Source organism: Pituophis catenifer, unplaced genomic scaffold (genome assembly GCF_029215685.1).
Source record: "Pituophis catenifer annectens isolate HBS135680 unplaced genomic scaffold, rPitCat1.0.hap2 SCAF_2, whole genome shotgun sequence".
Lineage (NCBI taxonomy): Eukaryota > Metazoa > Chordata > Lepidosauria > Squamata > Colubridae > Pituophis > Pituophis catenifer.
The window spans coordinates 34,938,661-34,966,362 of NW_027256882.1; the positions used below are offsets into that span (position 1 = coordinate 34,938,661).

At 44.5% G+C, this 27,702-nt stretch overlaps 1 protein-coding gene across 1 annotated transcript in view; it reads right to left on the reverse strand.

Annotated features, from left to right (window-relative positions):
- Nucleotides 1-1,028: 1,028 nt before the first annotated feature.
- Nucleotides 1,029-27,702, reverse strand: part of LOC139309343 (von Willebrand factor A domain-containing protein 7-like) — a 56,661-nt gene continuing 29,987 nt past the window's right edge. Inside the window, exons 9-17 of the mRNA XM_070933402.1 lie at nt 25,599-25,735; nt 21,807-22,076; nt 18,141-18,359; nt 16,378-16,550; nt 13,978-14,092; nt 10,880-11,084; nt 9,925-10,006; nt 5,956-6,176; nt 1,029-1,134 (exon numbers count right to left, since the gene is read on the reverse strand). Coding sequence (XP_070789503.1) covers nt 1,029-1,134; nt 5,956-6,176; nt 9,925-10,006; nt 10,880-11,084; nt 13,978-14,092; nt 16,378-16,550; nt 18,141-18,359; nt 21,807-22,076; nt 25,599-25,735 — 1,528 coding nt within the window. The remainder of the gene's footprint in view (nt 1,135-5,955; nt 6,177-9,924; nt 10,007-10,879; nt 11,085-13,977; nt 14,093-16,377; nt 16,551-18,140; nt 18,360-21,806; nt 22,077-25,598; nt 25,736-27,702) is intronic.

Genomic DNA, 27,702 nt, shown 5'->3' on the forward strand with positions numbered 1-27,702 from the left:
CGGTTAAGAACTGGACTGTGTAAGCGAGCGAAACTTCATCTGTGCGTGTGTGAGATCTAGGTAGTGTGTGAAACCACATACATACCACACCATCAGTTTGTGGAAAAATTGTTTTCCACAGAACTGGTCCCTTGTGAGCCGAGCCGAGGTGGCGCAGTGGTTAGAGTGCAGTACTGCAGCAGTGGTAGGTTGCCCCCGGTTCGGACCGGTTCGCAAGAACCGGTAGTAAAACCGACGGGAGGCTCCGCCCACCGACTCAGATGTCGTCTGGAAGCTTCTGCATGCGCGGTCCCATTGCGAACCGGTAGTAAAAGTAAGTAGAACCCACCCCTGTACTGCAGGCTACTTCAGCTGATTGTTAGCTGCAGTTCGGCAGTTCAAATCTCAACGGCTCAAGGTTGACTCAACCTTCCATCCTTCCGAGGTGGGTAAAATGAGGACCCAGATTGTTGGAGGCAATATGCTGACTCTGTAAACCGCTTAGAGAGGGCTGTAAAAGCACTGTGAAGCGGTATATAAGTCTAAGTGCGAAGTGCTATTGTGCCCAAAAGGTTGGGGGCCCACTGTTATACAGTTCAAAACTGGCTGTTTTCAAGACATTTTACATCCCTAATTTTTAAAGAACATCTGTAGCGAAAGCAGCAGTGCATTCGAAGCTCTGCTGTCAAGCACCAGGAAAATCAGAAAATCCATCCAGTTCAAATGAGTGTAAAGGTTTATTGCTCGCTACAAGAATCTGAACTACTAACGGTCAAAGCAGATTGGCGGGAGATACGAGTCAAAGGAATTCAAGGTGGGCTGGAATTAGATCTCTTGTGGTCGCGAAAGGATTCATGACTGATGACACTTTTGACCCCTCCCTCAGCCTGGTCATCTCCTACGTCTGCCATTGTCTACCATTGTTGATGGCATTGAAGAAGAATCTGGTAAGAAAACATCTCTTATTTATGACCCAGGCTCATGGGTCGTCTAGTTTTGACTAAAGAGAAAGATAATGAGCGGGTTGGCAGCTTCAGTTGCTTAACTCACTAGCTTGCAGGAGGCTTAGAGTTTCTGTAGTCCATCGTGAAACTGCTCGTGTTCCCATCCTCATCACTGATTAAAACTTCTGCAAAAGGATTGCAGCAGGTTGACCTACAGAGGAGAGCAAAAATAACAAGGCGGATAAATAACGGGAGAGGGTGAAGGAGGAAGAGTTTGAATAGCTACAAACTATAGCTGGGGGGGACTTTAAACAAGGACGCCAGAACGAAAGAGTTCTATCAGCAGTGAAAGATTTAGAGGGCATGGTCAGTTCACCAAGGCAACTCCACGGTTAACATGTTTCATCAAGGTGTAGTACAGGTTGTCCTTGACTTACAACCATTCATTTAGTGAGTGTTCAAAGTTACAACAAAACTATAACTGCAATTGATCAATCCTTGCATTTATGACATTGTAGCATCCCTACAGTGATCAATATTCAGAGTCATGGTATGCGGCATGTAGTTACGATGGCTGCAGTGTCCCAGGGCGATGTGATTTCCAATCTTCCCAGCCAAGCTCCCAACAAGCAAAGTCAATGGGGTAATCTGGATGACCGTGTGACTCATTTAACAACAGCAGTGATTCACTTAACAACTGTGGCAAAAAGGTCGTATATTTGAGTGCGACTCACTTAAAAACCAACATGCTTTGCTGTAGAAATTTTGAACTCAATTGTGGTTGTAAGTTAAGAATGACCTGTACTTTTATATTTTTAGAATAGAACAGAATGATCTGGAAAGGACCTTGGAGGTCTTCTAGTCCAGCCTCCAGCTCAAGCAGAATAAGCTATACCATTTCAGATAAATGACTGTCTAGTCCAGTCATGGCTAACCTTTTTACCGTTGCGTGCCAAAAGTGGGGGAGCGCGGAGGGGTCATGTGCACGCGTGCCCACACCCATAATTCAATGCGCCCCACCCCTGCACATGCGCATGTGACACCCCCCCCCCGTGCTCCCCCTGCCTCTGGCACGTGATGGGCTGGTGCTTTTTTTACTCTCCCCAGGCTCCAGAGCCTTTCTTGGAGCCTGGGGAGGACAAAAACGGCCTTCTCCACCCCCCTGGAGGCCAGAAATGGCCCGTTTCCCCACTTCTGGTGGGACCGGAAGTCCCATTTTTCGCCCTCCCCAGGCTCCAGAGGCTTTCTAGGAGCCTGGGGAGGGCAATAACGGCCTTCCCCACCCCCCCTGGAGGCCCTCTGGAGGCCGGAAACAGCCCGTTTCTCGACTTCCAGTGGGCCTGAAAGGCCCGAAAATCAGCTGGCTAGTACACGCATGCGCACTAGAGCTGAGCTAGGGCAACACTCGCATGCCCACAGATATGGCTCCGTGTGCCAACTGTGGCATGTGTGCCATAGGTTCGCCATCACGGGTCTAGTCTGTGATTAAAGACCTCCAGTGCCCATGATTCCTGGAGTCAAGCTGTTCTACTGGTTAATTGTTCTCGGTGTCAAGAAGTTTCTCCTTAATTCCATGTTGCTTCTCTCCTTGATTAGTTTCCATCCATTATTTTTTGTCCTGCCCTCTGGTGCTTTGGAGAAGCACCCCTCTTCTTTGTAGCAGCTCCTCAAGTACAGGATTACTGGTATCATGTCACCCCCTAGTCTTTCTTTTCTCTAGACTAGTCAAACTCAAATCCTGAAGCTGTTCATATATTTTAGTCTCCAGGCCTTTGATCATCTTAATTGCTCTTAGTTTCTTATGCTACACAGCCTGGTTGTAAAGTTTCCTTGAAATAAAAGCATGCATTATTTTACCTCGATCAATGAAGAAAGAAAAGGAAGAATATAGACTAGTGTTCTGTAGTGGTCTGTAGGTTTTAGTCTCAGGGCTAAAATTGGGGTTTGAACAGGATCCCTCAAAAGTAACAGGTCAGGGCATGACAAAAAATGAAATTTTGTTCCGATTAAATTTAAATATAGTCAATATATTTTTTTTGGTACTAATATATTTAATATTTTTTTTCTTTACATTCAGAATTTCAGTTTGGTAATTGGGAATTTAGAACGTCCATTTTTCTCAAAGTAAGGAATTGGATATTATTATTTGGAATTATAGATACATTCTAAAAATGAGAAGATGGAGCATTTTTTTCTAAATAGTGTAGATTTAATAGGTTTAAGGGCCAAATTAATTTCATATATTGTCATTTTTTCATTTTCCTTATTTTTTCTTATTATGTTCAGTTTGCTTTAATCCTTGTAATGCATGTAGGATTTCTATTATATAACCACTGATATTTTTGTTATTAATTAAATAATAAAGTAATTGTATGCTTTGATTTTTTTTTTTGCATTGCACAGAAAATTAAAATAAATTTGTCATAAATTTAAAAACCTGGAGTTTTAAAACAAGAAAAAATAAAATTAAAACATACTTAATATATGATCTGTCCTAAATACTACCTAATTTTAAACCTGAAATGAGCTAATATTAATAACTGCACATTCTGTCTCCTTTAGCACCAAATTTTTTCGCTACTTCTTACCTAATAAAGATCTGGCTAAAAATCTGTGTGTTTTGTAATTTTGGGGTTTCAAATTAATAAAAGCATCACTCTAATTTTGAATTATTTTCCCCTGGGGAAAAGATATTTCATAGCTGGGGATTAAATGAATAAAGACAACCATCTGTTTGCATCTTTGTTTTCTATTTTTGCCGGAAATTTTGTGAACTCCAGAGGGCACTCTTAGCCTATCTCAGAATAATTAGAAGCCTGCTGATTTTCACAAATATCCAGGAAGAAGCACACAACCAGCGTCCTAACTGTTATAAATGATTAATTATTTGGCTAGTTCTTTACGTATAATAAGAAGCTCAGCCAATAATAAAGACTCTTGCTAGTGTTGAGAGCTATTGTGTGCTCAAAAGTGGATCTTGCACATTCGTAAGGCAGGCAAGGGACGAAACGAGCCTTGTGGGGGTCACGTTGTAAAAGTCCAGGGCAGAGAAGGAGAAAGCTGAGATTTATTTGCACTTACATTTACAGGTAGTCCTCGACTTATGTCCACAACTGAGACCAAAATTTCAGTTATTAAGCGAAGCAATTGTTAAATGAGTCATGCCCAATTTTACAATCTTTTCCCACCATGGCTTTTAAGCGAATCACTTCAGTGAATTCGCTTAAGTGAATTCAGATTAAGTGAATCTGAATTTCCTATTGATTTTGTTTGTCGGAAGCCTGCTGGGAAGGTTGTAAATGGTTATCACATTACCCCAGGACCTTACAACCATTGTAAAGATATGCTGGGTACCAAGCAATCAATTTCTGATCACGTGACCATGGGGTTGCTTCATCGGTTTGAAGTGTGAGGAAGTTACATTTTTCAGTGCTGTTGCAACTTTGAATAGTCACTAAATGATTGGCTGTAAATCGAGGATTAGCTGTATTTATATTGTACCTTTATTAATATTACTTTTATAAATAACTCAAGGAAAAGATACCTAATACTCCTTTCTCCTCCCCTTTTCCCCATAACAACAACCGTATGAGCTGGGTTGGACTGAGAGGGAAGGACTAGCTCAAAGTCATTCAGCTGGCTTTCATGCCTAAGGTGGAGCTAGAACTCACAGTCTCCTTGTCTCTAACTTGGTGCCTTAATGTTAGAAATTCTGTTTATATATAGCACCACAGAGCAAACAAAGAGTACAGTCACCATGTGCTTTACTGCTCAACTGTTTAACTGTAACTGGAAACAGGAAGCTCTACTTAAAACAGAAGAGCATAGAGTATATACCATAGATCCAAACTTGTAAACAGTGCCATCTACTGGCTGAATACTACTGTAGTTGTTACATAGAAATACATTCCAAAAATGAATTCCAACACTTAGCTACTGATGGCTAATCTTTTTGCTGTTGCGTGCCAAAAGCGCGGGGGGGGGGGGTTGTCACGCGTGCACATACCCGCACCCATAATTCAATGCACCCCACCCCTGTGCATGCATGCAAATCCCCCGCTCCCCCTGCTTTTGGCACGCTATGGCACGATGAGCTCGGTAGGCCCATTTCTCACCCTCCCCAGGCTCCAGAGGATTTCTAGGAGCCTGGGGAGGGTGAAAATGGCCTTCCCCACCCCCCGGAGGCCCTCCGGAGGCTGGAAACAGCCTGTTTCCCAACTTCCGGTGGGCCTGGAAGGCCCAAAAATCAGCTGGCTGGCGCATGCATGCACGCTGGAGCTGAGCTAGGGCAACGCTTGCATGCCCACAGATATGGCTCCGTGTGCCACTTGTGGCATGCCATAGTTCGCCATCACGGTTCTAGACCAACTTGGCTCTCAATTGTTCTCCTTCAGCTCCAGATTAAAGGAACTTTCACAGAAAACAAAAGGAAGTTCAAGTAAAATTGAATTGGAAATATTTAAGTTTCTGTTACATAGACAAGCATAGGTTTAAAACTGCGGGAAACTTAGTTTTTGTTTTCAGGGTGGGATGCCATCATTTTAATTTTCTCTGCATTATTTTAATTCATTGGCATCCTTCAGTCTCAAAAGACTATGGTACCAAGTGGCAATCCCTTCCACACTGAGGGCAGATACATTCTGTCCCCTGCCCAGCCCCCAGATTTCGCTGGTTCCGGGACTGCCTCTTTGCCTCAGCCTGCCGAACAAGTGTCTCTTCGAATTGGAGAAGGCCATGCTGCGTCTTTAGCCTCCAAGCTGAACGATTGGAGGTCAAGGTTTCCCAGTTGTTAATGTCCATTCCCAGGGGCTTTAGGTCCTTTAAATTAGTCACTGCTAAAAACTAACGGGAGTGGTGTGATGTCCTAGAGGTGAAGACTTTATATTTCTGGAGGTTCAGCAATTTGCACTGGCATAACTCAGTTTAGGGCTCTTGCATGTAAAAGTTGGACAAGACTGGGCAATTGTCAATGCAAATGGGAAAAAGGTTTTATGATTGATTTTTTTTTTCAGAACAATGGATGTATACCTACCTATATTCACATATTACATTCTTCACATCACCTCCTTTTGGAGTGCAAGTGAGACCAGAAGGATTTGTATTGATTGTGACGGTGACGGCACTTTGGTCATCCACGGCTGAGAATGACATTTGCCAAATATGACCACGACAGACTGGTTCACTCTGGAGGTTGCCTCTACAAGGCATGTAAAATTCTCTGAGTTTGTACACAGGTGGGATCTCATCGGTCTCCTGTTGAAGAGCAAATGTGTCGGTTAGTAATAAAGCTAATGAGCCATAATACATGAGTACATGAATTTAAAATGCAAATGCAAGTACACATAAAGGTAAAGGTTCCTCTCGCACATATGTGCTAGTCGTTCCCGACTCTAGGGGGTGGTGCTTATCTCTGTTTCAAAGTCGAAGAGCCAGCACTGTCCGAAGACGTCTTCGTGGTCATGTGGCCGGCATGACTAAATGGCAAAGGCGCATGGAACGCTGTTGCCTTCCCACCAAAGGTGGTCCCTATTTTTCTACTTGCATTTTTTACGTGCTTTCGAACTGCTAGGTTGGCAGAAGCTGGGACAAGTAATGGGAGCTCACCCCGTTACACGGCACTAGGGATTCGAAACGCTGAACTGCCGACCTTTCGATCGACAAGCTCAGCTTATTTTAGCCACTGAGCCACCGTGTCCCTGTTAGGACACATAGATCACCCTTTTCCCAATATAGCGGCCAATATAGATACATAGCTGTCATGTGTGAAAGATCAGGTCCCCAGTGAAGGTCTAATTAAACTGATTTATTGCTAAAATGCCTAAATACACAGGAATCTTCTCAACTAATGGTTCACTTGGTTGGAGTTAAATAAGAGTCAACTGAATTCAGTGGGGAATTGGATTTAGTCCGCTTGTGGCTATGTAGGGATTCTAGGCTGATCCTTCATTTAACTCCGCCCCCAGGTTCTGCCATTCCTTCTCCTATACTAGGACTGCAATTCCCAGAATTCTCAGCCAACTTCCTGAGAATCCTGGAAACTGGATTGGTTGGAATGGCACTGAGTTTTCAGTATCTTACATCCTGCTGGCCAGAAGGAATGGTTGTCAGGCCTGGAAGCCATCTTTTGCATTGGCCCTTCAGACCTGCCACGTTTCCTACTGTGGGAAACTGGGAGGGGGGATTGTATGGAGCATGGATGATATATAGTCATAATAACATTCTTTTCTCAGAGAGTCAAGGACATCTTGCCCTGCACCTGGAGGGTTGGAATTGGGAGGACCCTCCAGTTGGGACGGTGTTTTGATTGGGCCATGTGATGGACTTGTGGATGCTGGGCAGGGTCTTGGATTTTCTGTTGGTGAGGAAAACCTGGAAGCTTTCAGATTTGGGTTTTCCTAGATGTGCCAATATGACATCTTTAATAAAATGGAACTTTGAGGAACTTCAAGCCTCAGAGTCTTCTTTCGTTGGGGGTGTTACTTGGAACCCTGACAATGGTGAGTGCAGACATAAAATGCAGAGTTAAATGATTTAAACTAAGTTTGGTCTTGGCCTATCACTCTTCCTATCTCATTTCCTCAGAACAATTTGTTGTTTAGAATCGTCTAACCATGATACCAAAGGAACAGCCCCTCTTTGAGGTAGATGGGCGGTTTAGAAGTGAAATATAAATGAATAAAACAGTAATAACAGCTGGCTGGGTGATACTCTAAAGCCGTGTTTCTCAACCATGGCAACTTGAAGATGTATGAACTTCAATTCCCAGAGTACCCCAACCAACATGGCTGGCTGGAGAATTCTGGGAGTTGAAGTCCACTAGTCTTCGAAGTGCCAAGGTTGAGAAACATTGAAGATGCTATAACTAGCAATGGAGAAATGACTAACATTAGGATACCTCCTTCTACATTTGCACCCTGATGTATATGTGTAGATGGAACACATGCTTTTTGACTCTCCCTGTGAAGGATATACATATAGGTAGTCCTTAACTTACAACCATTCCTTTAGTGACTGTTCGAAGTTATAATGGCGCTGAAAAAAGTGACATACAACCGTTTTTCACATTCACGACCATGGCAGCATCCTCATGGTCACATGAGCAAAAATTTGGATATTTGGCAACTGGCATGATGGTTGCAGTGTCCTGGGATTATGTGATCACCTCTTCTGACCTTCTGACAGTCAATGGGGAAGCCAGATTCACTTAATAACTGAATCAACTGCAGTGATTCACTTAAGAACTGTAGCAAGGTCGTAAAATGGGGCAAAACTCACTTAACTATTTCGCTTAGCGAGAGAAATTTTGGGCTCAATTCTGGTCATAAATCAAGGACTAGCTGCATAAAAGAGAAGGCTTTTATGATTGGCTGTTTGTGGCAACTAATGTTTCATTCCCATTCCTGTGACTCTCTATATGCATGTCATGCCCCCGTCGGAGTCTGAACCTGAGACGGAAGATGAACAGCTGACAGAGAGCAGGAGAGTTGCTCCGTTGGCTGTGGAGGAAACTGGGGAAGGGCAAAGTCAGGCTGGATAGAGCAGGGGAGAAGTAAAATAAGGGAGAGGGAATTCAGTTGAAGACCAAGGCCTACCCCCTCCTCATCCTAAGGTGCGCAGGGAAGAATGCAGAAGAGAGCAACGTGGATTGCGTGGCTTACGAGAAAGGAAAGGGCCCCGATTCCCTTCACAAGGCACACCTGGGGATGGAGTTTAAAGGAGAGGCAGTTGGGAGGGACGTTTGTCAGGAACAAACGCTGAATTAATCTGGTGTTGAGAGTTGTGGCCTGCATTCCTGGCATTTTCTCCTGACTGTTTGAATTACTGCCGTGCTACTGTGGGCCTATCTTGTCTTGCTGGAATTATTCTTCCCGTCTGGGACTCATTATCTTGCCCTGCTGGAGTGATTGAGTGCAGTCATTCTGTTTACAGCATTTGTGGGAGAACTTTTCACCAATAAAGGGATTCATACTGGTACTCTGGCTGTGTTGCCTTCGTGCCACACCCTGGGTCATCACAATGCAGTTGTGTTACCTGGATCCCTGGATTAGATATAGACTCTCCTTAGATCATTCTCAACTTGACTTTTATCTCTCTGGACTTGTTTGAAAAAAGGAAGCTCTCGTGCCTCTTTTCTATATAAAATGCTTTGAATTTATGCCATTTTGGTGGGAAAATGACAACCTCTGGCTGTTATTGTATAATGAGTAATATAAAATATAAAGTATTATATTTTATATTAAAATATAAATATAAAGTACGGGGAAGTCTCCATGGTGGGATAGTTTCTACTACTCTCCAATGTTGCTAAATGCAAGCATTAAACCTAGCAGAAGAAACAATATTTGTTTATCCTAGGCTGCAGAAATCAGTTTGTGAGTCCTTAGTAATATAGGAAGTCCTCGATTTACGACCACAATTGAGCCCAAAATGTCTGCTGCTAAGTGAAACGTTTGTTAAGTGAGCTTTGCCCCATTTTACGACTTTCCTTGCTACATTTTTTTTTTTTTTTAAATTTGATTTATATGCCGCCCTTCTCCGGAGACTCAGGGCAGCTTACAATGCGCTAAGCAATAGCCTTCACCCTTTTGTATATTTATACAAAGTCAGCTTATTGCCCCCACAAACTGGGTCCTCAATTTACCTACCTTAGAAAGGATGGAAGGCTGAGTCAACCTTGAGCCTTGGCGAGATTCGAACCAGCAGTAATGGCAGGCATCTGGTCTTAATAACCATCTTAATAACAGGGTGCCTTAGACCACTGTACTACCAAGGCTCTTTGTTAAGCGAATCACTGCAGTTGTTTAGTTAGTAACATGATTGTTAAATGAATTTGGTTTCCCCATTGACTTTGCTTGTCAGAAGGTCGCAAAAGGGGATGACATGACCCCAGGACGCTGCAACTGTTATAAATATGAATCAGTTGCCAAGTAGCACATTTTTGATCACGTGAGAATGGGGATGAAGAACAGAAGTGTTCTCAGAGGATTAATTTCAGGCTTACCAAAGCTGTTTCAGGAATGACACTGATGGGAAGTTTCAGGTAGTTCTGGGCAGAACCGCTGCTTGCAGTGAATGTCACAACGCTGAAAAAAACATTTGTGAATTCATTAACAACAAACCGTATGTTTTCTCCCTTCTGCAATCCTGCTCCACTCTGCTGCATTATTACACAAAGAAGAGGGAGTCAACCTGTTCTCCAAAGCACCTGAAGGCAAGACTGTTATTCTGTTATTCCTGGTGACTACCTGAACAGGTCCTTGGAGTTTTCTTGGTGATATTTTTCAGAAATGATTTACTTTGCCTTCTTCTTCCTGGGGTTGAGAGAGAGGGATGGGCTCGAAGTCCCCCAGTTAGTTCTGTGCCTAGGGCAAAACTATAATTCAGGTTTCCCCTAGTCCAGGGGTGAAATGCTCCTGGTTCGGACCGGATCGCCCAATCCGGTAGCGATGGAGGCGGGTGGTTCAGAGAACCGGTAGCAAAAATCCCTGCCCCCCCATGCCCAGCTGAGCTGCACGATCATCAGAGGCATTTTTTCTTTTAAATGCCTCTGACGATCCAAGCTCTGATGATCCCAGCTGAGTTGCCTGATTGACAGAGGCTTTTAGAAAAAAAACAACCTCGCCAAAGAGGTTGTAGAAAAAATGGTTTTAAAGGTAAAAAAAAAAAAATTGGCCACGCCCACCCAGTCACATTACCCCCCCCCCAACCAAGCCATGCCCACAGAACCGGTAGTAACAAATTTTAGATTTCACCACTGCCCTCGTCCAAATGCCTTTAAGCACGACACTGTTATTTAGCTAGATAAGGCATATCTACATTCCCTCTTTATCCAGAAAACATTCCTGCTAGGCATTTTTCATTCATCAAAGGGAACACAAATCTTCAGGATTCTGGATATTCTCTGGAATCTCCATCTTTGAGGATTCTGGATATCTACCACGGCTGTGTTAATTTACCTGGAGGCAAAGCTCTCATTGGCAACGGGTGCAATAAAGGTTGCCGTCAGGGTAATATTTTCTCCTGTGTTCAGGAAACTTCCTTTTGGTTCATAGCTGCTCATGAAACTCCGATCGTCCCAAACTTTAAAAGCAAATGTTCTGGCTGCTCCATGGTTGACTACCAGCACAGAGACTTTCAAGGTCCCACCAGGTGCCATGGTGCCTGGGGTGGGGGTGGGGAGAAAAATGGCAATATGCTCACAATATAGGTAAAATATTGTCATAGTACAAGCATAGTACAGTCCTCGACTTACGATCGCAAGTGGCTAAGCAAGATAGTTCTTAAGTTTGGAGTTTTGCCCCGTTTTACGACCTTCCTTGCTCCCTGTTGTTAAGTGAATCGCCACAGTTGTTAAATTAGTAATACGGTGGTTAAGCGAATCCGCCTCCCCCATTGACTTTGCTTGTCAGAAGGTCACGAAGGAAGATCACATGACCCCAGGACACTGCAAATGTCATAAAGGTGAGTCAGTTGCCAAATGTCTGAATTTTGATCTGTGACCATGAGGATGCAGCAACCGTTGTAAGAGTGAAAAAGGGTCGTGTCACTTTTTAGAGTGCCGTTGTAACTTTGAACAGTCACTAAATGAACTGTTGTAAGTCGGGGGCTACCTGTACCTGAAATACCAATTATCTGTGAGATACCATAGGAAAAAACTGTCCCACATAAATCTTCCTTTAATTTCACATATTTCAAAACTGCTGTAAATCAAGGATTACCTGTACATAGGACAGTTGTTTATGAGTCGCTCTTGACAGCAAGATGAGGGGCATATAAATTTAATAAATACAAATAATCCAGCCCGAACATTTGGCTGATTGTGCAACAAACCATAATAATAATGGTTACAGCATCTTGAGGTCACATGATCACCATTTGTGACCTTCCAAGCCAACTTCTAACAAGTAAAGTCAATGGCGGAAACCAGATACTCATATAATATAATATAATATAATATAATATAATATAATATAATATAATATAATATAATATAATATAATATAATATAATATAATATAATATAATATAATATAATATAATATATCATATATCATATATCATATCATATCATATATCATATCATATATCATCATATCATATATCATATCATATCTCATATCTCATATACAATACAATATAATTATATCATATCATATCTCATATCTCATATACAATACAATATAAATATATCATATCGTATCTCATATCTCATCTCATCTCATCTCATCTATCATATACAATGCAATATAATATATCATATAATATATCATATCATATCAAATCATATCATATATATCATATACAATACAATATATATGTTGTGGCTCCGTTATCTGAGCCTGTGTCATCGGCAGGAGAGGCCTCCCAGAGTGAAGGAGAGGAGTTGGCAAGGCCTCCCTCTCCAGGACCCTCCTCTCTGGCAATGCCTTCGGTGTCCACCGAAGGGCAAGAGATAGGGCCGGGGCCAAGCACGTCCACGCAGCCACAGGTGGACAGTGATGAGGGTAATGAGTCTTGGCTGGATCCTCGGCAGCGTCGCAGAGATAAGCGCGCGCAACAGAAGAAAAGGCGTGCCAGAGATTAAGCTGAGTCACTGGACCACACCCCACAGGGTATAAAAGGGGGTGAGGTGGCCATTCAGACTCTGTGACGGACAAAACTAACTACTATCGAGTCACATTGCATCTTCGGAAACAACATTATCGGCCTTGGATTTATTTTACGAACTGGACAATTCTTAACTGTGTGTATTTTGTTTGTGAGTAAAGTTCTTGGCAAGCAGCTACTGGGTTGCTGCCAAGCTTCTTATCGGAAGAATTGGTTGTCTGCCAGTTTATTTAACCCCCGGCTGTCTGTTTGTGTGCGTGTGTGAGACGGGGACAGAACAATATATATATCATATCACATCTCATATATCATCTCATCTCATCTATCATATACAATACAATATAAATAATATATTATATCATGGTAGTACTCAGTGGAACTACCTTGGATATTCTGCAACATCTCTCATGAGTACAGAGAGGGACTATCTGTCTTCCCTTTCTATTATTGGACCAAGACATAACAGGGCATTAAAATGTTTGATAGCCCAGCCAAAAGCCAGCCAAATACAGGTAGCAGGAAATCCTGGATGAGGGATGTTTGAGATACAGATATTTTGAGATGCAGGTAATCTGCATGCCACCAAACAGCCAGCTAGCACGTTTTTGTGGAATTCTTGATTTAAATCTAGAAAGCAGAAGCTGTTCTGATGATAAATGTGGAGGTAGGAATAAGCTTGAAGAAGCAAGCAACAGTTTTGGCGACATTTTAGGAAACAGAAAGAGAACAGGATGCAAAACTAGTTAAAGAAACTTTGTAGGGGACTGTGAGGGGTGAAATGCTAACGGTTCGCTCTGGTTTAGGCAAATCGGTAGTGATAAAAACTACTGGTTTGAGTGAACCGGTAGTATAAAAAAAAACAAAAAACGGTTCAATCGAACCGGTAGTTAGCTACCAGTTCAGTCGATATGATCCGACGATCAGCTGTGCCGCGCGGTTTAGTTTTGCTAGAAAGCAGGATTTCCTTTGCTTTCTAGCGAAGCTAAACTGTGCGGCACAGCTGATCCCTCCCAGCTTTCCTACTTACCTTCCTAAGCCTTCTTGTGGTGTGTACTGTGCATGTGTGGGTGCAGCACACACCAAAAGGAGGCTTGGGAAGGTAAGTAGAACAGCTGGGGGGGGGGGATCAGCTGTGCTGCACGGTTTAGCTTTGCTAGAAAGCAAAGGAAATCCTGCTTTCTAGCAAAACCAAACCCCGAGGCAAAGCTGATCGTCAGATTGTAGCTTTTTTTAACTACTGGTTGAACCGGTAGCTTTTTAAACGCGCAGTGTGCGTTTGGTGTGCACTGCACTGCACGTGAAAATTCATAAGCAAACTTCTTTTTCCTTTTTCTTTTTGACAAGACCCGGACTAAATAAAGAAAAAAAAAATGCTAGAAACTGAACCAAAAGCAAAACTGCTAATCCTGTGTTATTGCTGATATATTCCATCCTGCTAGGAACTTACTGTTCTGCTCAGGCAGAGGCAGAATCTGCACGAATTCGGTGGTGAGGGAATCCCCGCTGATTCTTACGAAAGGAAAATTGCCTGGAGAAAGGCCCTCCACTTTCAGTAAGGTTCTCTGGAAGGAAAAAATGGAGAAATTACTATTAAAAATCTTCCACATTGTTCCTGTGCCTATTGATGAATTAATTGAGACGTATTACAGGTAATACTTTGATTTACCACAGTTCATGTAGTGACCATTCAAAGTTACAACGGCAGTGAAAAAAAGCAACATTTTTCACAGTTACAACTTTTGTAACATCCCCATGATGATCACATGATCAAAATTCAACTGCATGGCAACTGGTTCATACTTATGACCGTTATGTGTCTCAAGTTCATGCGATCCCCTTTTGCGGCCTTTTGACAAGCAAAGTCAAAGGGGAAGCCAGATTCACTTAACAACCGTGGCAAGAAAGGTCGCAAAATGGGGCAAAACTCGCTTAACAAATGTTTCATTTAACGGTGGAAATTTTGGGCTCCATTGTGGTCATAAGTCAAAAACTACCTGACTTGCAAACAATCGGAACCTCCTCTCAAAAATTCAGTAGATCTGTAGTAAGACACCTGCTTTCAGGTTTAAACTCACCTCATCGATCCCAATTTATTGGCTGCGGGTGGAGGGTCTGTGAGGAAGGGAGTGTGTGAAAAAAGTCGAACTGGTAGCCATAACTACATGATCAAAGCCTTGGTGGCGCAGTGGTTAGAAATAATGCAGCACTGCAGACTAAATCTGCCGACTGCCATCAGTTCGATACTGACTGGCTCAAGTTTGACTCTGCCTTCCATCCTTCTGAGGTTGGTAAAATGAGGATCCAGATTGTTGGGGGCAATGGGCTGACTCTGTAAACCGGTTAGAGAGGCCTACGAAGCACCGTGAAGCGGTATATAAGTTGAAGTGCTATTGCTTTGACCTTTTTTTTTTAACATGTGAGGCATTTAAATGGAGGGGTGTGGCTTTAAAGGTGACACCCCCCCCCCCCCCCAATCTTACTTTTTTGCCTCACTATGACATGCCATGAGCGTTGAGTTCTGTGAAAGTTCAGTATGGAGCATCCTGTTGTGGCCTGCCAGCTGCCAGCAGAGCTGGCGGCAGACTCGGACGATGAGGAGATTAGGGAGGAACTTGGGCCAGTTCTGGAGCCTGGGGAAGGCTCTGATGGATGCTCAGCATCGGACACAGAGATAGAGGCAGGGCCGTTCTGGCATTTCCCAGCCAGAGAGGCAGCTACCTTTGGAGTCAGAGGTGAGTGAGGAGGAGGAACAGCTGGGGCCTGTTCCAGATGCACGTATGCGCAGAGCAGATAGGAGAGGTGAACAATGGAGGACAATGAGCTGGCTTGGGAAGCAAAACAAATGTGGATACTGCAGAGGTGAAATCTACTTACCTTCCCAACCGGTTCGGAAGTGCACACGCCTGGACCCTCTGCGTATGTGCAAACCCTTCTGCACATGCACAGAGGGTAAAACACAGGTTACTTTCTGGTTAAAACCAGGAAGTAACGACGACCGGGCAGGTGGGCGGAGCCTCGCACCGCCATCGCTACCGGTTCTCTGAACCACCGGCCGCCATCGCTACCGGTTCATCCGAACCGGTCTGAACCCGGAGCATTTCACCCCTGGGACGCTGACTGGCCCCTCCCTGGCTGGCGAATAAATAGGAGGAAAGGGGAGTGGTTTGGTTGTCTCAGAGAACCGTTCGCATTTCTAGAAAGTTTGCTCCTTGTGTGTTTTGTGGGACAAAGACTGCCTTGCCAGGACTGAGGTTTGCAGTTAATTCCCAATGTGTAATTAAAGAGGGTTTTTTTTCTTTGCAAGGAATCTGTTTCTTGCTTCTGCAAAAGCCGGGTCAGAACAGATCCTTTGGTGTTTCTAAAATGGAGGATTTCTAACTGACTACTGATCACCCTTTGGGTATGTTAAGGTGCATCTCTCCCATCATTTTTGAATAGTAGCCAAAGGATAGTCAAAGGCAGTGGCTAAATTGTTGGACTGGAGTTGGGCATCCTCAGCTTCAAGTCCCTACTCAATCAAGATGGTCACTAGCTTATATATTAATGTGTAAAAGCAAAAAGTTGAGGTTGGAGTGTGTTTATCGTGTACTGTGCAAAAGAAGAGCTGGAAATCAATGCCTCCTTTTCCTTCTTCTTTCTCTTTCCTCTTGTATCCCGCATCCCCTTTTCCCTGCTGCCTTTCCTTCCCCTAATTTCCTGTTTTTTTTCCTTCTCTTCTTTGTATTTTATATAATTAAAAAATAAAAATATTTGGGGGTGGGGGGGGGAAGAGGGTCACTAGCTGACTTGGGACTAAGTAAAAAAGGAGCTGCGTTTTACCAGGTAATTAGTAGGAAAGGATACGTACCGGGCCATGCAAGGAAACAGGTCCAAATGCAAAGGGGTTGCCTAAAGCATCAAAGGACTGGTTCAAAGGTATAGATTCTAGAGGGGTTCCGTCTTCAGAAAGAGGCACCAGGCGCTGGATTTGCATGCCGGCAGCATCTCCCATCATCTTCATGGAGACTGTGTAGTTCAACCCTGAAGGAGATGCAGAAGAGTCAAGATACAATACAACTTCCTTCCTTCCTTCCTTCCTTCCTTCCTTCCTTCCTTCCTTCCTTCCTTCCTTCCTTCCTTCCTTTCTTCTCCTCTTTGGCCCTTCCTTCCTTCCTCCTCCTCCACCTCCTCTCCTCCTTCTCTTTGCCCCTTCCCTTCCTCCCTCCCTCCCTCCTTCCTTCCTACTCATCCTCCTCTTTGCCCCTTCCTTCCTTTTCCTCTTTGCCCCTCCCTTGCTTCCTTCCTCTTCCTCCACCTCCTCTCCTCCTTCTCTTTGCCCCTTCCCTCCCTCCCTCCCTCCCTCCTTCCTCCTCATCCTCCTCTTTGCCCTTCCTTCCTTCCTTTTCCTCTTTGCCCCTTTCTTGCTTCCTTCCTCCTCCTCCACCTCCTGTCCTCCTTCTCTTTGCCCCTTCCTTCCTCCTCATCCTCCTCTTTGCCCCTTCCTTCCTTCCTTTTCCTCTTTGCCCCTTCCTTCCTTCCTTCCTTCCTTCCTTCCTTCCTTCCTTCCTTCCTTCCTTCCTTCCTTCCTTCCTTCTCCTCTTTGGCCCTTCCTTCCTTCCTCCTCCTCCACTTCCTCTCCTCCTTCTCTTTGCCCCTTTCCTTCCTCCCTCCCTCCCTCCTTCCCTCCTTCCTCCTCATCCTCCTCTTTGCCCCTTCCTTCCTTTTCCTCTTTGCCCCTTTCTTGCTTCCTTCCTCCTCCTCCACCTCCTCTCCTCCTTCTCTTTGCCCTTTCCCTCCCTCCCTCCTTCCATCCTCCTCATCCTCCTCTTTGCCCCTTCCTTCCTTCCTTCCTTCCTTCCTTCCTTCCTTCCTTCCTTCCTTCCTTCCTTTTCCTCTTTGCCCCTTCCTTGCTTCCTTCCTTCTCCTCCACCTCCTCTCCTCCTTCTCTTTGCCCCTTCCCTCCCTCCCTCCTCCTCCTCTTTGCCCCTTCCTTTCTTCCTTCCTTCCTTCCCTTCCTTCCTTCCTCCTCCTCCACCTCCTTTCCTCCTCCTCTTTGCCCCTTTCTTCCTTCCCTCTCTCCCTCCTCCTCCCTCCCTCCCTCCCTTCTTCCTCCCTCCCTTCTTCCTCCCTCCCTTCCTTTCTCCCTCCCTCCCTCCCTGCCATACATCTCCAAATCTACTAAGGCCCTTTAATTTCCTTCTCATTTATGTAGTTAGTCCTCGACTTACGACCACAACTGAGCCCAAAATTTATGTTGTTAAGGGAGACATTTGTTAAGTGAGTTTTGCCCCATTTTACCACTTTTCTTCCCACAGCTGTTAAGTAAATCACTGCAGTTGTTAAGTTAATAACACGGTTGTTAAGTGAATCTGGCTTCCCCGTTGAGACTTTGCTTCTTAGAAAGTCACAAAAGGGGATCACATGACCCCGGGACACTGGGATCGTCATAAATACGAGTCAGTTGCCAATCATCTGAATTTCGGTCATGTGGCCATGGAGATGCCGCAGTGGTCGTAAGAGTGAAAAAGGGTCATAAGTCACTTTTTTTCAGTGCCGTTGTAACTGCGAACGGTCACTAAACGAACCGTTGTAAATCGAGGACTCCCTGTATTTTTACAAGCGAAAAGGTACCTTGCACTGGTCGTCCTTGGACCGGAAGCACATAGTCATCCTCCTTCTGCAGAATTTGGTAATGAAAGTCAAGCAAACTTTTGCCTTCAACCAGTATCATATAAGAGTTTATGGGAGCCAAATTCACGGTCCAGGATCCTGGCTCGGGGATAGGTGATATCTTCACGACCTTCTGCTTCTCCGTGTTGATCAACATGCTCAGGGATCCCAATTGAGAACCTGCCACGAGGTGACACATAAACAGACCCAAGAGCAGATGTAAACAAAGTGAGAATTTGAAGAAAGTTCCCCCCTCCCATTAACCGTCTGCAGCCAATCCCGTTATTCTGTCCTGTATGCCTAATTCTAATTGCTAGTGATTTATAACAGGGGTCCCCAACCCCTGTTCCACGGCCCAATTCAGAACTGGGGTGTGGAAATGCTGGGCGAGTGCGTGTGTGCAGCTCCACTTGAATAAGCAGCGGGCGAGTTCACACGTGTGAAGGCTCATTTGCACAAGCGTGTGCTCCCGCCACTCATGCAGGAGAACCATCTCCTCTCCCCACTTCCCACCAGCCCGCAAAGCCGGAATAGTTGGGGGCAGCGGATTTATAAGGTTTTCAAAGCATTATCCAGCTTTCAGTGAAGTGATACAAAGCCTGTCCCTCATTTCCTGATGATTGGATGCCTCTAGAAGAGTTTCGTCCTGTTCGTGTTGGAGGCACTGTTCAAGGCACTTCCAGGTTGAACGGAGTAGAGTAGAGTAGGGTAGAGTAGGGTAGGGTAGGGTAGGGTAGAGTAGAGTAGAGTAGAGTAGAGTAGAGTAGAGTAGAGTAGAGTAGAGTAGAGTAACAGAGTTGGAAGGCACCTTGTAGGTCATCTAGTCCAACCTCCGGCTCAAGCAGTATACGTTCCCACAGAGAGGGTCTCCTCAGGGTGCCATCGGCCAAGTTATGTCGGCTGGCGACACCCAGGGGGAGGGCCTTCTCTGTGGGAGCCCCAGCCCTGTGGAATGAACTGCTCCCGGAAATACGTAAGATCTCCGACCTCTGGGTATTTCACTGTGCACTGAAGAACCTGTTGTTCCGCCAGGCCGGGCTATCAACATAATAATTTTAAATTGGGGTATTTTAAATTTCTGGGGTTTTAAATTGAGCCGAATTTATTTAATAATTTTAAATTTTTAATTGATGTCTGTCTTGTGTTTTTAAACAGGCTGTACACCGCCCTGAGTCCTTTGGGAGAAGGGCGGTATAGAAATAAAATTATACTTATACTATACCATTTTTAACAGATGGCTGTTCAGTCTCTTCAGTCTCTCTACTTATGAAGGTAACTGTTCCATTGATTGATTGTTCTCACCGTCAGAAAATTTCTCCTTATTTCTAGTTGAACTTGAATCTCTCCTTGATTATTTCCATCCATTATTCCTTGTTTGGCCTTCAGGTGCTTTGGAAAATAGGTTGAACCTCCTCTTCTCTGTGACAGGCCCTCAAATATTAGAATACCCCTGGTCCTTCTCTTCAATAGACTAGCCATGCCCAGTTCTTGCACTGGTTCTTCATAAGCGCTCCATGGCATAGGGCTTAGCTATCTTCGAGACCGCCTGCTGCTACCGACGACCTCCCATCGTCCCGTGCGCTCCCACAGAGAGGGCCTCCTCAGGGTGCCATCAGCCAATCAATGTAGGCTGGTGACCCCCAGGGGGAGGGCCTTCTCTGTGGGGGCACCTACCCTCTGGAATCAGTTGCCCCCAGAGATAAGGAGAATCCAAGACCTTAGTGCCTTCCGCCGTGCCCTTAAAACCCACTTTTTCCAGCAAGCCGGGCTGGCTTAAGAAGAAATTTTAAATGTTTTAATTGGTTTGTATTTTTAATTTTGGGCCAAATTTATATATATTTTAATTGTTTTTTAATATTTGTATTTTATGTTTTTTAATTCTGGCTGTACACCGCCCTGAGTCCTCAGGGAGAAGGGCGGTATATAAATTTAAAATAAAATAAAAATAAATATGTTTTAGCCTCCAGTCCCCTAATCATCTTGGTTGCTCTTCTCTGTACTCTTTCTAGAGTCTCAACATCTTTTTAATATCGTGGTGACCAAAACTGGATGCAGTACTTTAGATGTGTTTCTAAGGGTTTATAGACTGGTATTAGTACCTCATGTAATTTTGATTGAATCCCTCTATTAATGTAATTTATGATTGCATTGGCTTTTTTGGCTGCCTTCACACACTGCTGGCTCATATTTAACTGGTTGTCCAGTAAGACTCCAAGATCCCTCCTGCTGTTACTGCTATTAGGCCTGGTTTCTCTCAATCTATATGTGTATTTTTGGTTTTTCTGGCCTAAGTGTAAGACTTTACTTTTTCTCTACATTGAATTTCATTTCGTTTTGTTTGATCAGCCGGTGCCACCCTTGTTGCTTGGGGAATGGCCATAGAGCCTCCTTTCATGTTCCCGCAAAGAGCTGGAGCGAGTGACGGGAGCTCACCCCAACACCCAGCAGCACTCGGGTCTCGAACACGAGCTTGCTAACTTCCAACCAGCGGTGAAATCCGGCCAGATCTATCCGGCTCACACGAACCGGTAGGGCCGTTTTTGACCCTCTGCGCATGTGCAGAAGAGGTGTGTACGCTCACATTTCTGAACCGGTAGCAAAGGTAAGTGCATTTCACCGCTGCTTCCAACCCAGCGTTCCAACCATGTGAGCCACCGTGTTCTGTCTAGAAGAATATTTCTCAACCTTAGCAACTTGAAGATGTGTGGCCTTCAACTCATGCCGGCTGGAGGTTTCTAGGGGTTAAGTCCAAACCCCTTCACATCGCCAAAGTTGAGAAACAGTGCTCTAGAACAGGGTTCCCCAACCTTTCAGACCTCAGGGACCACTAAATTCATAATTTTAAATCCCACGGACCACTAATATGATCTGCCTAATGACCGGCTGGGTGGGCGTGGCTAGGTGGTCATGTGACTGGGTGGGCGTCGCCAACTTGATGTCACTCACGTTGAGGGGAACCTTACCTCTACTCGCCCCTCCCCTGCCAGCCCCCTCCTCGCCTCCCCATCCGGGCTCCTTAGGGCCCCAACAGGAAGCAGTTGTTGGAGCTAAGCGGCCACCACGAGAAAGAGTTGGCAAAACAGCTGGCTGAGTTCAAATGGGATCTGGCCGAGAAGGAGGTTCAGCAGAAGCACCTCACTCAGGACTAGGAGCATAGGCTTTCCAAGCAGAGGGAAGATCTACAGGAGTGCAAGGCCAGGTACTGGCGCCTGGAGGCTCAGCGGGCTAAGATGGTCAACCGGTTCCAGGCCTGGAACAAGGCCCTTTGGCTCTTCGCCACCAACGGTGCTTTCCTTCCCTCCAGCCTTCGCCCAAAGCCCTGCATCAGGAGGCTGAACCAGACCCCAAGTCAGAATTTCTGCTCCCTCCAACCCGCACAAAAAATCCCTAAAGGGGGAGACTCTCTGAAGTAACACAAGCATTCATTGCATATATCCGGTCCAGGGGCCATAGTTTGAGGACCCCTGATTTAGTGCAATATAAAAAAATGCAAATGATTTTCCTGTGGACCACCAAAATTTTCTTGCGGACCACCAGCGGTCCATGGACCACCAGTTGGTAACCGCTGCTCTAGAAGATGCTATCGGTAGCTCCTGAGGAAATGCCGCGTGTGACACTGCCCCTTACCTGAAGGTTGGAACACAGTCATGCTGAAGGAAGTTGATGCTTTGACAGAGATGGTCAATTCTTTGAGCGTTTCATCTACAGGGATGGAGAATTGTGAAGTATACATTTGGCCATCAATCAATTTAACAGGAGCAGCATTCAAGGACTTCTCCATTATGCCCAGGACCTGTGAAAGCTGATGTTTTGTAGTGAGCACATAGAATCCGCCAGAATAAACTGCCAGTTCTTCATAGCTGTTCGCAAATGTTTTAGGCCTAACCTCAGGAGCACCTGTGGAGGAGAATTAATAGAAGGACAGGAGTTGGAAGGCACCTCAGAGGTCTTCTAGTCCAACCCCCTTCGCAAGCAGGAGACAAATGGTTGTCCAATCTCTTATTGAAAATCTCCGGTTTTAAAGCCGTTCCACTGATTAATTGTTCTAACTGTCAGGAAATTTCTCTATAGGTCTAGGCTAGGGGTGGGTTCTAATTTTTTTTACTACCGGTTCTGTGGGTGTGGCTTATTTTGTGGGCGTGGCTTGGTGGTGGGGGTAATGTGACTGGGTGGGCGTGGCCAACTTTTTTTTTTTTACTTTTAAAAGCATTTTTTCTACAACCTCTTCAGCTGAAAAATGCTTTTAAAAGCCTCTGACGATTCGAGCTGAGCCGCACGATCATCAGAGGCTTTTTTTTTTTTTACTTTTAAAAGCATTTTTTCGTAATCAAGGTATTTCCCCTGTCAGGTAAGTAAGTCTCCGCTTCCTCACCCACTCCACAATGACATCACCGCCAGAAGCATTTTTTTTGGCCAAAGAGGTTGTAGAAAAAATGCTTTTAAAAGTAAAAAAAAAAGCCTCTGATGAGGTGGGTGGGGTAAGCGAGCGGCAACCGGGCCGGGGACCAGTTCGGGGGCGTGGTCAGCCAATGTTATTACCGGTTCTCCAAACTACTACAAATTTTTACTACCAGTTCTTGCGAACCGGTGCGAACCGGGAGCAACCCACCACTGGCCTAGGCTGCATCTCTCCTTGATTAGTTTCCATCCATTACTTCCTGTTCTGCCTTCGGTGCTTTGGAGTGTAGGAAGCCCCCCCCTGATTAAAATATTCTTTATTCTTAATATTAAAAAGAGGCAGAATATTATATTTCCCCAAAAGAGAAATCTTAACAAAGGCAGAAAGCAGCCTCAGTCTTTCTTAATAGCCTCAAGCAGAAGCCTCAAGTCTTTAGAGATGGATATTTTGTACCTCCTTAAGAAAGACTGGGTCAATCTATTCATAAACAAACAGCTTATGTGTTTAGAAAAATGCCTTCAGCTACATCTGATGGGATTAAGAATTTACATCCCCCCCACCCAGGTTCTAAGGACAGGACTGGGCCTTTAGGACATAATAGGATTAACCCACTATGATTAGAATAGCAAAAGACACTAGGCTCATTACATTGCACAACCCCCTGGAGAATCTCAAACAGAAACCCCCAGAACCCTATAAAGGTCCATCCACTCACTCAGTCATTTTGTCAGCCACCCCAGAAACATTTGCAGCTGTCACTGAAGTTTCTGAAACTCAAATAAACCTTCTTTCCTTGCAGTTAGCCTACTTTTTACTTCCAGCGCATTTCTCCCGGTTTGGAATTGGATTGGATTTTTCTTCCCACAGGAGATAAATTGACCCCCTCTTCTTTGTGGCAACCCCTCAAATACTGGAAGACTGCTATCATATCACCCCTCATCCTACTTTTTTATTAAATTACAAAGTAATTGAAAGTAGCTTCAGAAGTACAATTGGATAGATAGGTAGGTAGGTAGGTAGGTAGGTAGGTAGACAGACAGACAGACAGACAGACAGACAGACAGACAGACAGACAGAATTCTTTATTGGCCAAGTGTGATTGGACACACAAGGAATTTGTCTTTGGTGCATATGCTCTCAGTGTACATAAAAAGAAAAGATACATTTGTCAAGAATCATAAGGTACAAACACTTAATGATAGTCATAGGGTACACATAAGCAATCAAATCATACTAGGAAGCAATCAATATTGTGGGTGCTTTTTGGGGGGTTTTGGCTTAAGGGGCTTTTATATATTTATATATTTATTTTATTTTTTAGCAAAAGTTTCTCAACCTTTTTACTGTAAATATTTACTAACCCGTGGATGAAAAGCAGGCTCCTTTTTAAGAAACCTTGTTTGTTTGTTTGTTTTTTGGCTCTCCTGGAGGCAGAGAAAACAACTTTTTAAAGCCGGCATCTGATCCGTGATGTTGGAATGCCACTGGCCCCCAAAACAATCACTCTCACACCCCCTGCACACCCTTCTTCAGAAGCTATTTCCCTTAGCCGCAAACTGCTGGAGATTTCATCATCATCCCTGCAAGAGTGTTATACAATCCAGCAGCTACATTTGCTTTCAGTTAAATCCAAAAGTAAATCCAAAACTGACTGCCTGCTTGGAAACTGCTCAGCAACATAAGCCAGCTCGGTGTCATGTTTAAATCAAGCCCAGAAAACTTGGCTGCCGTGCCTGATTTTCAAGTTGAGGCAGTGCAGAAACTCCGTTCCTTTGTCTGTTATTTCAAGAATGTCGAAAGCTCTGCCATGTGATTCCCTCAGACGATGCAACCGCTCGGAGGGAAACACGGACACGGCTTCATATAAGCTGTGCTTTTAAGACATCTCTGAAGCAAATAGGAACTAGACACCAACAGGGCCGGCTCAAGATATCCTTGCCCGAAGCAAAAAATCAAGATGAGCCTCCTTGACAGATTTCACAGGCAGAAGCTGATTGGGCTGGCACACAAGAAGTGATGCTAACGCATCTCCTCCGAGGCCAGGAGGTGAGATGGCAAGAGTTCGAGAGCAGGCCTTGCGATAGACACAATTCTTCCCTCTTGGAAACCTCTTGCCCTGCCTCTTGGGCTCTGCTGCCCCAAACCGCAGCCCTGTTGCCCTTATGTCAGAGCAGCCCTTGAATGGAACACATTGTCTGCTGGTGTAGGTGATGGGATCGTTTTGTTTCTTCTCTGTTGGTCTACTTGGCCATATTTGAATGGCACAGGAAGGGAAATTGTTCCTGCAATGTTTTTCCTCCTCAAACAGCTTATGTGTTTAGAAAAATATTACCTCTCCCCCTTCCTTCCTTCCTTCCTTCCTTCCTTCCTTCCTTCCTTCCTTCCTTCCTTCCCCTCCTCCTCTTTGCCTATCTAACATACTGTATTTTTTGGAGTAAAAGACACACCTTTCCCCCCCCCCCCCCGCAAAAGAGGGTGAAAATCTGGGTGCGTCTTATACTCCGAATGTAGCCTCGCCCAGCTTCTCAAACAGAGGTTTCAGAGGCTGAAAAAAGCACCAGAAACGAAGCTTCAGAAAAAAAGCCCCCAAACAGAGCTTCAGTGGCTTTTTTTCTAAAGCTGTTTTGGAGGCTTTCAGAGGCAGGAAAAAAAGTTTTTTTCTGAAACGGAGTTTCAGAAGTTTCAGAGGCAGAAAAAAAAGCAAAAAAAAAGCAAGGCGCAGAGCTCACAACCAAGGAACCTGTTGCTAAAATTCACCTGTGGGGACAGCTGATTGGGGGTATTCCGGGAAGCCGATCCACCTGCCAATCAGCTTTTTTCTTATTTTCCTCCCCAAAAACTAAGGTGCGTCTTATACTCCGAAAAATACGGTACTTTTCACTGAGGAAGCTAGTTAAAAAAAAAAAGGATGCGGGCTTGTAACATTTATGGGATTATTTACAAGACTTAATACCAGGTAATTTTCTATTCTTTCTGCCTGAGAGAACATCAGAATATTTTCTTTATGGAGATTGACTTACTTCTGCGTTTCCTGCTGGCACAATAGCCTGTGAGGATAGGATTCACTATAGATTTAGTAGAATCAATCAGAATTTCCACTTCTCCCTTCAGATGCTCATCTTTTGCTCCCGCATCAGTGAAGACAAAGATCTTGGATCTGGAGGGACACAAAGAATTTTAGAAAGTTTGTGCTAGGGGGAAAAGTAATGTGAGTGTAGGATTGTCAAGAAGGTACCTTTCTCACAGTTGTTCCCCTATAGAACTGTAGGAAGTTACCACCCACCCCTCTCCTAGGAAAATAAGATATTTTAGGAAATATTAAAAGAGCAGAATATTTTCCCTAAAAGGGAGGCAGAAGCTCAGCCCCCCCACACCTTTGTCAATGGGCCATTAAGGCCTGGGCCAGTCTATTCTACATAACAAAGATCTACCTCCTTCAAGCAGAGCCATAATAAGAATTGCCCAAAACCCCTTCATTACATCATTACCCAGCAAGGCTCAACCAAGCTTGGGACTCAAGACACAACCTACAGAATTACCTCTGCATGGCCCCATGGGAGTCTGACAACCAATCAGAATACAAGCTCAAATTCAAAGCATAACGGAGAGTTTAAATCTCTTTCGCTCTCTCTCAACCATGTGCTTTTTGCCCAGGACCTCAAACCACGTGGTCCTGTCCACTATTAAAAACCATCTTCCAATCAGCCACCAGTGTCTGATGTTTCCATGTTTCCAGTGTCTTTCTCCCCACTTGGAACTGAACCCAGATGGACATTTCTTCCAACAGAACTGTGGGTTTTTAACTTTCAGAATTTTCTAAACCAGTGACTGCTAGGTATTTTGGAAATTGAAATCCTTCTAGCCGAAGAGCATCCAGGTTGAGGAACAATGGGTGAAACTGATGGAAAAAGGGAGATGAATATGCTTTGGCTGAAATGCTTTTATAAACAAAGGATATCTAGGAAAGGCATTGAAAGAATTCATCCGGAAGCCCTGGAGAGGCCTTAGATAGGTGAACTATAGTCAGTCCTTGACTTACAACCGTTTAGCGACCATTGGAAGTTATGACAGACCGTCAAAAAGTACTTAGGACCCAGATTTGACGTTCTGAGGGTCAGGCCCTCACATGATCGTATTTTGGGTGCTTGGCAACTGGCTCACATTTATGGTTGTTTGTAGTACCCCACTGTCACATAACACAATTTATACTTTTTTTGGGGGAAATCGGCATTTACTTGGTTTTTGGCCAATCCCGCTGTAGGAAGTTAGCACCCACCCCTTTCCTAGAAGAATGAAATATTTTAGGAAATATTAAAAAGGCAGAATATTATGTTTCCCTGGATGAGAAATGGAGAAGCATGTTTTAAAGACGAAGCAGCTCCCATCTTCCTGCCCCCACCCTTTGTCAATGGGCTAGAGGCAGAAACTCAATCTTTGTCTATGGACCATCATCTGCAACACAATAGAACCCATCTAGCAACAGAACCCACCACATGGCACCTGGGAAGATTACATCAGCCAGCAAGGCTAGCTAAGCCCCCACCCCCCTGGGAGTCTGATCAGGAAACTCTTTCGTGGCCCCAGGAAGTTCAAAGCCAGAGAGGGTATAAAACCCGGGGACTCGCTGCATCTCGCCCCTTTTCTGTTCAGGAACTCGAACCATGTGATCCTGTCCACCATTAAACCATCTTTCCAAGCAGTCTCCATGTTTCCAGGGTCTTTTTCCCCACTTGGAGCTGAACCCAGAAGGATATTTCTTCCAACACCGCCTATTGCAGACAATGGTTTTGGTTAACAACTGTGGCGTTCACTCAGTGACTGCATCTTTGCTTCATGACCTGCACAACTTACAACTGTAATAAGGCTCAATTAAGTTTGATGCTCAAAAGACTATAGGCAATATCTCAGAATCTGGCAACTTTTGAGATTCGAAGGCTCTGGGAGTTTAACTGCAAAGATGAAAAAGGATAATATGGACATAGAGATGTTTTGATTCGTTATCTTCTACACTATTATCCATTCACTCTGATGCTGGCTTAATGATGCCGGTCACAGACTTTGTATTGTGACATCATGGCACACGCATCCTGTGGAAGTAATTGAACCCAAAGCAGTTAAGTGAGT